This window comes from Nycticebus coucang, chromosome 2 (assembly GCF_027406575.1).
Source record: "Nycticebus coucang isolate mNycCou1 chromosome 2, mNycCou1.pri, whole genome shotgun sequence".
Taxonomy (NCBI): Eukaryota; Metazoa; Chordata; class Mammalia; order Primates; family Lorisidae; genus Nycticebus; species Nycticebus coucang.
Window position 1 is genome coordinate 76,285,395 of NC_069781.1, and position 14,094 is coordinate 76,299,488.

General features: G+C 40.3%; 1 protein-coding gene across 1 annotated transcript in view; it reads left to right on the forward strand.

Moving 5' to 3' along the window:
- LOC128597108 (uncharacterized) overlaps positions 1-14,094 on the forward strand; it is a 47,779-nt gene that overhangs the window by 10,518 nt on the left and 23,167 nt on the right. The window contains exon 3 of the mRNA XM_053607168.1: positions 6,791-6,843. Within this exon, the coding sequence (XP_053463143.1) occupies positions 6,791-6,843 (53 nt within the window). The remainder of the gene's footprint in view (positions 1-6,790; positions 6,844-14,094) is intronic.

Consider the following 14,094-nt stretch of genomic DNA (forward strand, 5'->3'; position numbering starts at 1 on the left):
TTTTTACCGTTTCTTATTCTTTTCTCCAAATGGCCACTTTTAGAACTTGCTGTCCTTGAACATTTGTTTGTGAAGCAAGGCAAAAATAAAATGAGAACAAGACAAGAGATATCAAGTGGTGTTTGTGTTATCAGACGCAGCACCAAATTGGATCATCCCAGGCGGAACCTGGAGTCCCGGGAATATTCCATGAAAGGGGAAATGAAAACATCCATTTTCTCTCTGTTGTTGTGATTAGGATCTTGTAGCAAAATGCAGTAGTTATAAATTCTAATAATTTAAGAGAAATTTTAATAACTTCATGGAAACTTGAAGGAAAAATAAAGCAGTAGTTAAAAATTGCAATGGTTATAACTTTGTCTTTGCAAAGAAATTTTGATCGCATCCACTGAAGTTGTTGATTTCCTCCTATTTTAATTCTTTTTTTTTTTTAAATTAAATCATAGCTGTGTACATTAATGCAATCCTGGGGTACAATGTGCTGGTTTTGTCTACAATTTGAAATATTTTCATCAAACTGGTTAACATAGCCTTCATGGCATTTTCTTAGTTATTTTGTTAAGACGTTTATATTCTACACCTAGTAAATTTTACATGTACCCTTGTAAGATGCACCATAGGTGTGGTCCCACCAATTACTCTCCCTCCACCCATCCTCCCTCTCTCAACCCCTATCCTGTCTTCTCTTTGGTTTTCTTAAAAACTCTCAGGAGGCCCAATCTAAGGAAGGAAATTTATAGGATACAAAGAAGTAGAGTTATGTTGTGTATACAAATGGGGACACTGATCTGTGCTTGAGCTCTGCCAAACTGCTGGAAAGGGATCATTCTCCTCAGAGTCAGTCCCAAACCTGCTCCCAGGGAGTACTGATGTCATGTTTGCAGAGTTCTTTGAACCTACTCAGAAGAAAGGCATTCTTCTCATCCTATATAAGACATCACACTCATTCTATTTGTTTCATATTTAGAAATCTACTTCTCTAGCCAGACAAGGTCTATGAAGTCACTATGAAGGGGAGAAGAGATCTTCTGTGACCTTTATATCATTTCCTCAAATCAAGTTCACTTCAGGAGACGATTCACTGGAGAAATTATCAGAAATATTGCAGCAAGGATTATTTGGAAATTGAAGGTGGAAACAGGGACTATTTATTAGCTCAAACTCTCTTCCCATTTCCTTTGGTTCTGATATGAACTGGGTTCAGTTTATTTATTTCTAATAAGTCTAATGTGCTGCCAGGTAGAGTAGCTCTTCTACTAAAATCTTACTTTTTCTTTTCTCTTTTTTATTTTAAAATTTATTGTTAACATTATTTTGACTGACAAAGCATGATTATATACATTTATGGGGTGCAAGTTGATGTTTTGATATGTGTAGACAATGTGGCATGATTAAATAAGACTAATTAATATATCCATCACCTCCCTTACCCATCATGTTTTGATGAGACATTTGAAATGTACTCTGTTAGTTATTTTGATATATACAGTATGTCATTATGGACTATGGCCACCCTTCTGTGCAATAGATCATAGAATCTTTTCCTCCTGTCTGTCTGAAACTTTGTTCGCTTCCATCAATAACTCCCCCAGCCTCTGATAATCATTAGAAACTTTGCTTTTTTAATCACCAAAGTATCTCTGGTAGGAAATGTTACTGGCCATTTAAATCTTGCTTAGCTGTAAATACTTATCCTGTGTCTGGACTTGGCAGTGTGCATGTTTGAGTTTACAACCAAAGTAGCTAGTCGACTGTTCCTCTCTTGTGGGTATCTGGATTTGGGGAGGGCTCTTTTCATTTTTCTCCCCAAATACTCCCTGGTTAATTAAAAAACCCATCTTTTTCAGGGGGATGGTTGGTGAAAGTCTTTGATTTATTTGGATTAGATAGGAGACTGTAATGTTTTGTGGTATCTATTTAAAATGTCACTGCCAAATTCATCTTCTCAGCTTTTCTTGTTGTACAACAATATTCTTACTAAAACATTTTCAGTATCTTTTCTTCTATAAGCTAAATAAACCCCTTAGTGTGGGCACTCAGAATCCCCTGCCCTCACTATCTGTGTGAGGTTGTCCTTTTTCCAGCCCAGAAATGCCTGTTACAGTCATATGTTTTCTTAAACTTATCTTTGATCTGCTCTAGTGTCAGGTGGAAATGGATCTGTGAAATTTTGTTATTATATGAATGTCATCATAATAAGATTGGGGATTTTGGGGATTACAGAAACTTTATTATTTATTTGCCGTGCAACTTTGCCTTTCTTTTATTATAAATATAAACTTTAACTTCATTGACATTCCTATAATATTTGGGACCACAGCCATGGAGCACACAGCATGCATACACCTAAAGGGTCTTTTTTTTTATTTATTTATTTTTTTAAAGGGTCTTTTAAATGGCTAAATGAGGGCAATCTGTACACCACCTATACTTAACTGTGTCTTCTATAACCCACTGAAATTCCTGCTGGAATCAGAACTCAGACCCCCAATGCTTAAATCCTTGATAAAGTTCTGTCTTCTCATAGCAAGAACCTCTCATAAAAGTAACACTTTATGCTAGAATCCTTATGTAACAAGGCTGGAAGCGTCTAGGACCAGGTACAGGAGGTACCTATCTTATACTAAAGTTTTTCATGGAAAAATGTTAACAATAAGATCCTATCTACTATGTGTAATTTTCACCATTGAATGTGACTCTGTGGTACTTGTTCATGGATATGGATAATCTGGAACACACGCCAGTCTTACCATATGACTCCAATGGGCAGGTATGGGGGTGGCCATGTCTGTCCCATGTCTGAAGCCTGGAGATGTTCCACTTGGTAGTAGCAAGTACCAGTGTTCCAGGTTGCAGGTGACTATAGCTATTGTCCCTTACAGAGCTGATTGCACCTCTCAGATCTGCACTGGGGTTAGCTCTGAGAGGTGGTGCTTAAGAAAGCCATTTTGCCAGAGCTGCCCTCAGAGGAGTTCAGAGGTATCTTTGGAGGAAACTGATAAGGCGCCCAGTGTTTGATAAGGGAAAGAAAGAATGGCCTTTGTCAAAGCAAAATGGGATTTCAGAGGTGAGGGAGGCCTTAGCTCTCCTACTCTGGTAAGGAAAACAGACTCAACAGTGGTGTTCTTGAAATTTCTGACTCTTCCCCAGGCTCTATAGGACCTTGGAGTTCAGGACTAAAGGGACACATAAGCTAATGGTGGTTGATAATTCCAATATGAAGTTTGCAGTCCCTAGACAAGATTTTAAATTGCCTAGGCATGTTCCATTAACGAGCAGCTGAGAAACTAACAAGGGAGGTTTGTGTGTAAGTAAAGTGTGTGTGAGTTGTGTATGTGCATGTGTATGGGTATGTGTATGGGTATGTGTATGTTAGAAGGATTTCTGGCCCATGTTGGATATAAAGTGCTACCTAAATTGTAAACAATATTCTCTCTGTCTAGAGGGTGACTTAGTTATCTTGCTTAACAAAGAAAAAATAGATCTTCTAAGTGGCATGATAGAAGGGCCTTGTTTGACTCTGAGATAGTTTTACAAAATTTTCTATTTCATCATTTTCATCTGGTGTGAACTGTGCTGGCATTTGGATGCAAAAGCTGTTTTCCTCCAGGCTCTGCCATTCATGAGCTCCGTGTCCTCCTTAGTGTCCCTTAGCTCCTCTGCGCCTCACTTTAAACTGCAGAAAGTAGATAATCCTTGCATTTCTTCCCGCTCCAAAGAGAGAATGAAGGCTGGGCGTGGTGGCCTGTAATCCTAGTGCTCTGGGAGGCTGAGGTGGGAGGATCATTTGAGCTCATGAGTTTGAGACCAGCTTGAGCAAGAGTAAGACCTACTAAAAAATAGAAAAATTAGATGAATGTGTGGCGGGCGCCTTGTAGTCCCAGCTACTCGGGAGGCTGAGGCAGGAGGATCGCTGGAGCCCAGGAGTTTGAGGTTTCTGTGAGCTATGCTGGCACCACTGCACTCACTCTAGCCTGGACAACAGAGTGAGCCTTTGTCTCAGAACAAACAAACAAAAAATGAATTTACAAGTAATTATCAATTGTTTAGGAGAAATGTGCCATGAGATTTTTTTTCTGTGACATTGTGTTGATGCTCAGAATTCGAAATTGCAGGGAACGGAGGGGTATAGAGCTAAGTAAATTTGCATATGTACTGTAATGGCCCTCCTGGGAAGGAAGAGGACCCAAATTTCTCCACTCCCTCTCCCTGTCATTTCAGGCTACAGGAACCTTCAGAGTGGAGTGGGCAATCTGATACATTAGGAGCATAAAAATGTCTCTGTATCATAGTATTCATTGGGGTGTTATCAATGGCACTGGATCTTGCCTTGCTCCAAAAAGCAAAGGATTCTGCCTTGAGCAGATGGCTTGGGCATGTGAAGCTAAGAAGAAACCAGGTGGGAGCCCAAATCACTTGGCAAGGGACACCCTCAGCTGAGATAACACTATGTAGAGAACCCTCCTTCCTTTTACCTGAGGATTCAGGTTGCCTAGCAAGGGGGTTGCGCTCTGTTTGGTGGGAAAGTAAAGTGATTCTCAACACTGTCAGTTGCACTGCATATAAGAAATATCTCAAAATGCCTTTTCCCTGTTCTGAAATGAAAATCATATATAATCTGTATATACGTATGTTAGCTGCAAAAAATCAAAATAATATCCTGAGTATAATATAAAGAAAACATAAATGGAAAACAATTTGTAATAAAGCAATATGACCTAAACACACCAGAAGATGACATACAGGGGTCAGATATTGCATGTGTTTTATAGAGCCTCTGTGAATGTGGTAGCCGACTGATAACAGGTATAGTGGATTGGAGACTATCATGTGACAAGTAGTATAGATGTTAATGATATGATTTTCTGAAATAGTGGGGCATAATCAGTGATGTTCCAAGTAAAATAAACAACAGTTTTCCCTTTAGTGAACATGGTAGTTAAAGTCCTAGAAAATTCAGTTATATTAAAACTGTAAAAAGTAATTTGTGCTTACATATGGAAAAAATCAGGACCTTTGCTTAGATAATTATAAAGATGGGGGACACCCTTATTGCCTAGTGGAACATCTTTGCATATGAGGTATGTGGACCATTTTCTTTTGATGTGTAGGATGTATCACTTGCTTTGCAGGATATCTAGAATCCTAACCCTGCCCTCTCAAAGCCAGCAACCTCTAATCATTATGACAACTAAAATGTGTCTTCCTATTTCTAAGACATCCTCTGGAGGTACAAAATCGTCATTGAGAAATGCTGGAGTAAGAAGGCAGCCTCACCCAAATGCTCCAGACATAGCTGGAAGTGACCTCCAGTGAAGGAAGGGATAGCCTATGGGGAATCTTTTTGAATGTCAAGGGACACTTGATTTCTGTCCTAATTTTGTTTTCTAAAACAACTGTCTTCTGTTGGAAGCTATGAGGGTCTTCTGGGCTCAAAGGAGCATGTCTGAGTTCTGGCTTCAGGGTCAAAATGGAAAAAAGCAGGACTAACAGGCCCTATGCCCATGAAAAGTACCTGGGACTTCTTAGATTTATGGGGGTGGTAAGCCAGGGAAAGAGAATTTAAACTTTTTACCCTTTTGGACAAATAGGATCCCAACCATGTCATGTTACAGGCATATTTTTGGAAGTTGGACAGATCTGGGTTTGAATCCTCTTTCTGTCTTCTTGTAGCTGTGAGACCTGGGACAAGTACTCAGTGGTCTGAGCCTGGATGCTAAAATGTCTTAGTCTGTCCCTGCTGCTATAACAAAACAGAAATGTATTACTTATCATTCTGAAGTTGGGAAGAGAAAGCTGAAGGCGCCAGAAGAATCAGTGTCCAGTGAGGGCTTGTTCTCATCGACAGTGTACTCTGGACATCCTCACATAGCAGAAGGAGGAGAAGATAAGCCCCCCCGTCTTCTTATCTGGGCACTGATCCACATGCCCACCTTCTACTGTCAGACTTTGGGGATGAGGATTGAACATGTGAGTTCTGGGAGGATACAAACATTCACACCACTGCACCTACCTTGAAGGCTGGTGATGAAGGATAATGAGAAGTTCAAGATCTTTAAGAGCTTTGTATAGTTTCAGGCACAGAACTTAACTCCATTTAACTGTTGTTGCTTATGGTAATACAGTCATTTGAGGCTCCATGGAATAACCCTATGACAAGTTACAGCCCTGTTTCAGCAAAAAAGGGTGGGAATTTTTCTAGAAAGTCATTTAGGAGGAAAACAAGCCTGCTGTAAATCATATTGCATGGAATATTTTAAACATCTTCTCTCTGACTCTTAATACTTCAGAGTATTTGCTCTTAATACTTGGTGCTGAGTTCTGAGGGATCTCTGAGTGACTGAGGTGCCATGATGATTACACAATATCTTTATGCAAAAGGAGGTCTGTGCAAGCTCTGCCCTGGAATTACAGGTTTGTCATCTCATGTTGACTCATCCCCAGCTAAGCAGACTTAGAACCCACTGCTACTCTATGTAGAAGGGCCCTGGAACAAATATTCATGTGATTCTTCTTTGTCTACCCTCATTTCCTAAAAGGTGCATATTAATGTGTACATACGCTGATGCAAGACAGGCAATCAGGCACTCTCAGGAACACACATTTCCCCAGGATAAACCATAGGGAAAAACTAGTTAGGTGTTATGGTGGGCATATGAAGATGCTTAACACACAATGTATATTTTGTCAGCTTAGAACTTCTTAAAAAGATCCAGCTTTCTTATGGAAAACAGCCCAGGATTCCTAAGAGAAAGTATTGAAGGTTGGAAAACTATCTTTCCTTTAACAGTGTTGTTTTGCCAAAGAAGAGGCTGGCTGTCATTTTCATTGAAGATTGAAAGAGTTCTGATCATATGCTTCCATCATTCCAAGGGCTTAAAAAAAAAAAATGTATCCTTGGAGGCCAAGGTGGGTGGAAGGCTTGAGTTCAGGAGTTTGAGACCAGCCTGAGCAAAGCAAGACCCTGTCTTTACCAAAAAAAAAAAAAAAAAAGAAAACAGAAAAACTAGTTGGGTGTTATGGTGGGCATCTGTAATCCCAGCTATTTGAGAGGCTGAGGCAAGATCATTTGTACCCAAGAATTTGAGGTTGCTGTGAGGTATGACAACACAGTACTCAATCCCAGGGCAACTAAATGAGACTCTGTCTCAAAAAAAAAAAAAAAAAATTGTTTTCCTATATAACAATAAGGCAAGTGCTTTTCTATGACTGTGTTGTTTCATAAAGACAATTTTAAAAACAAGACTACACGATAAATGAGGACTAAGGAAAGAGAAATATGGCAGAGTTAATATAGAAAACATATACCTATGAATAAAAATTTGGCTCTGGGTTTCCAAGTGACCAGGCAAAGAGGAAAATCCCATTTGGTTGCATGATTTAAAAAAATGAAGTTTCTTAGAAGGAAGTTCAGTTTTCCCTGGCACTGAGAACAGAAGTCAGTTTTCCCACAGTTACTAATAAAAAGGATACTTTGAGCTCTGATGACCAAGTTCCTCAAACGCTCCTCAGTGACGAAGATGGAATTGTGTAGAACTGCTTTGTATGGCAAGCTCTTGTTGTTGGCATTTTGCCAGAGTATAATTCTATAAAGGAAAAGAAATAACCTTCAGGCAATCTTCCATTTACACGATTCATTTTCAACTGAACTTTGGTAAACTGTTGAGCTGAGTGGAGTTTGAGGTCATCTCCAGTGAGTATCTGGAAGATAGCTCTTCTCAGCCGATCTGAGAGCGTAGAGCCACAGGTGTGAACCGCTCACAGAGCTGGGGGGAGATGGAATTCCATTATAAATGTAAAAAGGGAGGTCACTGGTGTGGAGGAGAGGGCCACTCACCTCTACACATAGAGGGGCAAGTGCCTCAAAGACAAGGCAGAAAATTTGGGGGGAAGGGAAAGATAAAAAAAGAATGATAATTTTATTACCTCACGATGACTGAGAGTCACAGCTTTGTATGTTTCCTTTTTTTCTCCTTGTAGATAATGTTAACAGGAGCAGACTGTACATGCCATTTTCTATCATTTCTCCCTCATCCGGGAAGCATAAAATAGGTTAGTATATTATATATTATTGGGGTGTGGTGGGTGCTGTGGTAGAATTCCCACCATGGCTTCAGGCCTTTCATAAAGTGCCTTTTATATCCTCACGCCAGGAGGAAGTGATGTTTTAGGAAAATTAGAAAAAGAGGCTGTTTAAATGGATCATGAATCAATCAAGGAACCAGAGGAGTGATGGGAGGGGAGACTTGAGTGTGGAGAAGACTTGAAAAGGGGAAATAACTATGAGAATTTAATCACCCCCATGAATGTGAGATTGGGGATTCAATTTTACATATACCTCATGATGGCACAAATGTACCCCCTGGAATTGTTAAAAAAAAATTTAAGTATGTTTAACATCTGCCCTTTCACAAAAAGATGTAAAAACAGAACACTAGTTGGGTCAATAATAATATGGTGGTATTTGGCAAATTTTTTCTCTTTTAAAAGTAATTTTCCAGAAGTCACCTTTTTCATGGTCAAGATTAAGTATCTATTACTTGTGGAGGGAGACACCGTTGTTTACATTCAAACTAGCCCCCTATGCAAATATGTATTAATAATCTACTGCTATCTTTGTTAGATTTTGCCTTTCTCCCTGAAGTAAAAAATTTCAGATGCTTAAATACAACCTTCAAGATTCATTGAAGGCAGGTCTGGAATGACCTCTAGGTTGTGATACTCCGTTTTTGACCATATACAAATTTGTTTGTCCCTTCCTTGTATTGCTTTGAAATGTGTCACTTATTCCTTTTTTAAACTGAATTACCTTCTGTTCCGTAAAGGGGGAGGGAGGTAAATGCATTTCCTTAAATTGTGGTAGTTTTCAGCTGGCCAGATGCTGTGGTAATATCCCACCTTCTCCAGAGACTGAAGTGTGTCTGTCATGCGAGGAGGCCAAACTTTTACTTTTTATCATTGGTGGCTTATGGAAGTCAGCCCCAGTGTGTATGATTGCTTTGTTCTCTGACAGCCTTAGAAGGTACTGGGAGGAACCTGTCAGTAGGTTGTCTCAGGCAATCCCTTTCTACAGTAAGAAATTTCTTTTAAAGAAATTTAACTGGGCGGCACCTGTGGCTCAGTCGGTAAGGCACCGGCCCCATATACTGAGGGTGGCGGGTTCAAACCCGGCCCCGGCTGAACTGCAACCAAAAAATAGCCGGGCGTTGTGGCGGGTGCCTGTAGTCCCAGCTGCTCGGGAGGCTGAGGCAAGAGAATCGCTTAAGCCCAGGAGCTGGAGGTTGCTGTGAGCTGTGTGAGGCCACGGCACTCTACTGAGGGCCATAAAGTGAGACTCTGTCTCTACAAAAAAAAAAAAAAAAAAAATTTAACCAAATGCAACTTTAACCATCTAAAATCTTTCCTGATAAATGAATGTAAGTATCTGAAAAGACACAATGAAATTAGCAACTTCCAATTGATTTAATTAAACAGCTGGGATTAATGAGAGAGGATGTATTCTGCCTGCAGTTCTGAAGCCTCCTTCATTACCTACTGTTCACTTAAGGAAAGGAAACAATACAGATTTGGAATTTTTTCTTCTCTCCAACACTGCAGATTTTATAAGCTGCTACTTTTACTATTGGATATTAAATTCTTATGAGAGAAAAAAAAAAACCTTTCTTTATGTCAAAAGGGAATGGATTTTTGTATTTCTAGCATAATGAATAGGCCACCACCAGGTGGTATATTTGTATATTGTTCATACTTGGATTTCAGAAATGTAAATGCAATATATGTATCCCATCACAAAAAGGTCAATTTCCTGCCCAAACTGTAAATTCTGAATTCTTTTCTGTTCATGAGCTTCTAATTTCCCTGCTGGACTATATGAATGATTTAAGGTGTCTTGTGGGAGGTTAGGTGGTGACCTGGGGTTCAGGTGGTGCACCATCAGTGGATTTATCCGTGGACTATAACTCTTGTCTCTCCTTTGCAGATTCATGTAGGGCTATTCCTAAAAGGACTTCTCTAGGCCTTTCTCTATTTACAGCTTCTAGAACTTTATCTTCATTCATCCCTTATGGTGGGCACTTACTGCCTCTGAGAGAGCTGGCATTCTGCATCCCTTTACTGTGGGGTTCACTAATAGCCTCAGAGAGCCTTTCAACGTGGAAGTTCCCTCCACTCTTTCCTTCCTCATCATCCTCCCTCCCCTTCCTCCCTCTCATTTCCCCCTCTGGTCTGACCCTCTCTCTTCCATCCTCCCTCAATCTCATCATTTTGGGGTATTTTTCTTTTTATTTTGATATATTCAAATAATATAGCCAACCTATGCAAAATTTATAATTAACATTTTTAAACCATATTTTAATTTTTAATTTTTTGGGGGGGTTGCTTTAGTTTTTTTGAGACAGAGTCTCACTCTGTTGCCCCACACTAGAGTTCCCTTGTCAGTCGTAGCTCACAGCAACCTCACTCTCCTGGGCTCAAGTGATTCTCCTGCCTCAGCCTCTGGAGTAGCTGAGTCTACAGGCTCCTGACACAATGCCAGGCTAGTTTGTCTATTTTTAGTAGAGAGGGGTTTTACACTTGTTCAGACTGGTCTTGAACTTCTGAGCTCAAGCAATCCACCTGCCTCTGCCAAACCTTCTACTTTAATTTTTTAAATAAAACATTATAGATACAATTAAAGTCCTTTTTGATGCTCAAGCCTCATTTTCTTCCTCTTGGCTTTCCTAGAGGGAACACCTGTGAGGTGGCTCATGAGGCTGAAAGATTCATCTGGTGGCCTGTCTTTGCCCAGCAGGATCACCAGGCACCTCACAGAAGGCTATCTTCTGGCTTCCTTGGGTCATTAGTTCATTGTGTCCTAAATGGGGGCTGCGGATGGTCCAGAAGCAAATTTAATAAGATCTGCTCTCACCAAAATTGTATGGAAAAATAAGCAGTTCAGTGTGCCAATAGGTAAACTTGTGAGGAAAAATCAAATACTGGAGACATTAGCAGAATTAATGACCACTCTTAGTTCTCCTTTCCCTTCCAGGAAATCTGACTTGAGTCTTCAGCATTTCTGTTCTTATTCTTTATAGTTCTAGCTCGCTCGCTCTTTTTTTTTTTCTTATGTATTTTAATGTCTGCATATCTAGCTCTGCCCTCATGGCTTTTTGTTGATTCTCTGGCTGTGTGATGGTGTGACTTTGGTGTTCTTAAATCCACACCATCTCTGGACTCTACTTAATTTAGTTAAACTAATTTATGGTCTCTATACAGACTCCTCATTCTAACCTCTCAAGGCTGGTTATCCACTTGCCTAAAATTTGACTTTGTCTCTAGATCTTCACAGCTTTATTCCATTATTGACAATTCTCAGGTCCATGAGGATAAGTGGGCACCCAAGAAACAAGACACCAAAGCTTAGCAGTGCCAAGGAGTCTGAAACCTGAGATGTCGACATCAACTCCAGTGGGTGACCTATTGCCTACCCAGTCAGATCTTAGGAGAAGTGATGTTGAAATGGGCCAAAGTTCCAAGATTCTCTTCTAGGTCTTTTTTTGATGTCGAGTTGGGAACTGAAGCCCCCGCTTTCCAGGGCTCCAGGAGTCATTGACAGAGATACAGAGGAGGAGACTGATGATGCTGGACTAGTGCTGGGGGCATGGGGGGTACCCCCTGCTGTCCTGGCTAGACTGGCTCCACCACCTTTTCAATGTGTGCAGTGGTTAATTTGCAAGCCTCTTCATAAAGAGCAAAACTTGTTATGCTTCTTTAAATCTAGCCTTTCTTCCTTTGGCTTCTTTCCTTTAATTTTTTTCCTCCTCTGTCTTGACTTACAGATCAGTTTGACTTTCTTTCCTATGCTGAATCCAGTTAAATTGTCATCTTAGCCAGTGAATTGTAGTGACACATAAACGGGGAAATGGAAAATATGGATCTGCCTTGTTTAAAGCCTGCCAAAATTTTCATTATCCCTCTCACTTTTCATCAAATATCATGGAAATAATATGATGGGTAATAGACTTTAACAGGCAGCTGAACTTCAGGACTCATGTTATAGAAGATTATATTTGCTCTAGGAGAAAAAACTTGATTTGGTCTACAAAAAGATAATATGGCTAAAAAACAACCCTCTGTTTATAATTTTTACATATCCCATTTTTAGCTCTCCTTGGTCTTCTAAGCCCTCTAGTGATTAAACGTGTGGTCTGTGAGGAGGCATTCTTTTTATTTTTATTTTTATTATTTTTTTTATTAAATCATAGCTGTGTACATTAATGCAATCATGGGGTACCATACACTGGTTTTATAGACCATTTGACATATTTTCATCACACTGGTGAACATAGCCTTCCTGGCATTTTCTTAGTTATTGTGTTAAGACATTTATATTCTACATTTAGTAAGTTTCCTATGTACCCTTGTAAGATGCACCGCAGGTGTAATCCCACCAATCACCCTCCCTCCGCCCATCCTCCCCCCTCCCTCCCCTCCCTCTCCCCCTTCCCCATATTCTTAGGTTATAACTGGGTTATAGCTTTCATATGAAAGCCATAAATTAGTTTCATAGTAGGGCTGAGTACATTGGATACTTTTTCCTCCATTCTTGAGATACTTTACTAAGAAGAATATGTTTCAGCTCCATCCATGTAGGAGTCATTCTCATGCATGACTATGAGAACTATGACATTCTCAGTCATAGTTTCCTCTATGCCGTTAAGCTCTCTCAATTCAAGGTTAAGATGGTGTTGGAGGACCCTCTTATCATTCCCTTTTTCATGATTTTTAAGGAAAACAAACTTAAAACATTAAAAAAAGCAAGACCAAAATGAAAATGTTCCTCATCCTCTTAGAAATTAGAAGATGCTCAAAGTTCAGATTGCTACCCAGACAGCTCAGTAAGCACTTCTTCCTAGCAGCAGCAAGAATATTGGGATGGATGTCACTGGAATATCTGTCTAGACTCTAATGCTGGCCCCAGGCAAGTCATTTCATCCCTTTGGGCCTCAGGGTTTTTTGGTGTGTAAAATGGGGATTGATGAAACAAACCCATCTTAGGTTGTTATGATAAACAGAGGTTCTGTGTGAAAGTGCTTAGCAAAGAGGTTGGCAGAGATCTGCCGCTGGGTGTGGCTGATTCACAGTTCTGCTGTGTTGTTGCCTCCTTGCCTCCCCCTTCTCTTCCTCCTCCTCCTGCAGTGCTTCCCAGCACAGCCTTGTCCTGGCGCTTCCTGGGTTTGATTTTGGCTCCACCCATTCTCTATGTGTTACCAAGGACAAAACCTTTCACCTTTCTAAGGTTGTTTTCTGCATCTGGTTGCTAATGATGCTAATAATGTACCCAAGTTCATTTACAGTTGTGACACGGTGCCTGAAGCATAGTCAATGTTCAGTAATTGTTTATTGCATGTACAACATGATCATTACTAATTTTTCAAGAGTCAAAGTCTTAGATCCCTGCTAAATTTCTGGGGTGCTGGCAGAGTTGAGATGGAGGCAGGGCATGCTACCTATAGTTTAAATGAGTAATTAACGGCTTTTCCAAGAAGACACTGCTGTCTTAATTTGTTAATTTGAATTGAAGTGAAATCACAGGTCTGCTCTAGGTCCCGTTCATTCTATTACAGTCCCCATTTCCCCCCTACTGTTCTTGGATGATGACAGTGTCATGGGAGACCCCTTTACAGAAGCTGCTCTTGAGTAGGCTGGGAGGAGGACAGCTGCTGGCCTCCTCCCCTCTCCTCTCCCTCCCACACATAAATAGATCAGAGGGGGAAATGGCCACTTGGGGTGTTGCCAACCAACCCCTTTGCTAATTTAGTGAGAATTAGCTGACAATTGTTCGAAAGCAAAAACAGCCTCTGGGGTCCATGCTGAAGAAATGGTAGAGCAGGTGAGAAGTGCCCAGAGACCAACTGCCTGTTTTAAGGGTTTTACAGAGCTTATTTACATTTAGCTCCTTTGCTAGGCCTCCTTAGGACATAATCTAAGCCTATAGACTCTCAAATCACACTGGCTCTTAGTTTGGCTTCTTCCATGCACTAATTAGGCTGAGCCTAATCCTTATAAGGTGTAATATTCCTCTATGTGTCCCTTGGTAACTACCCACCCCTTCTG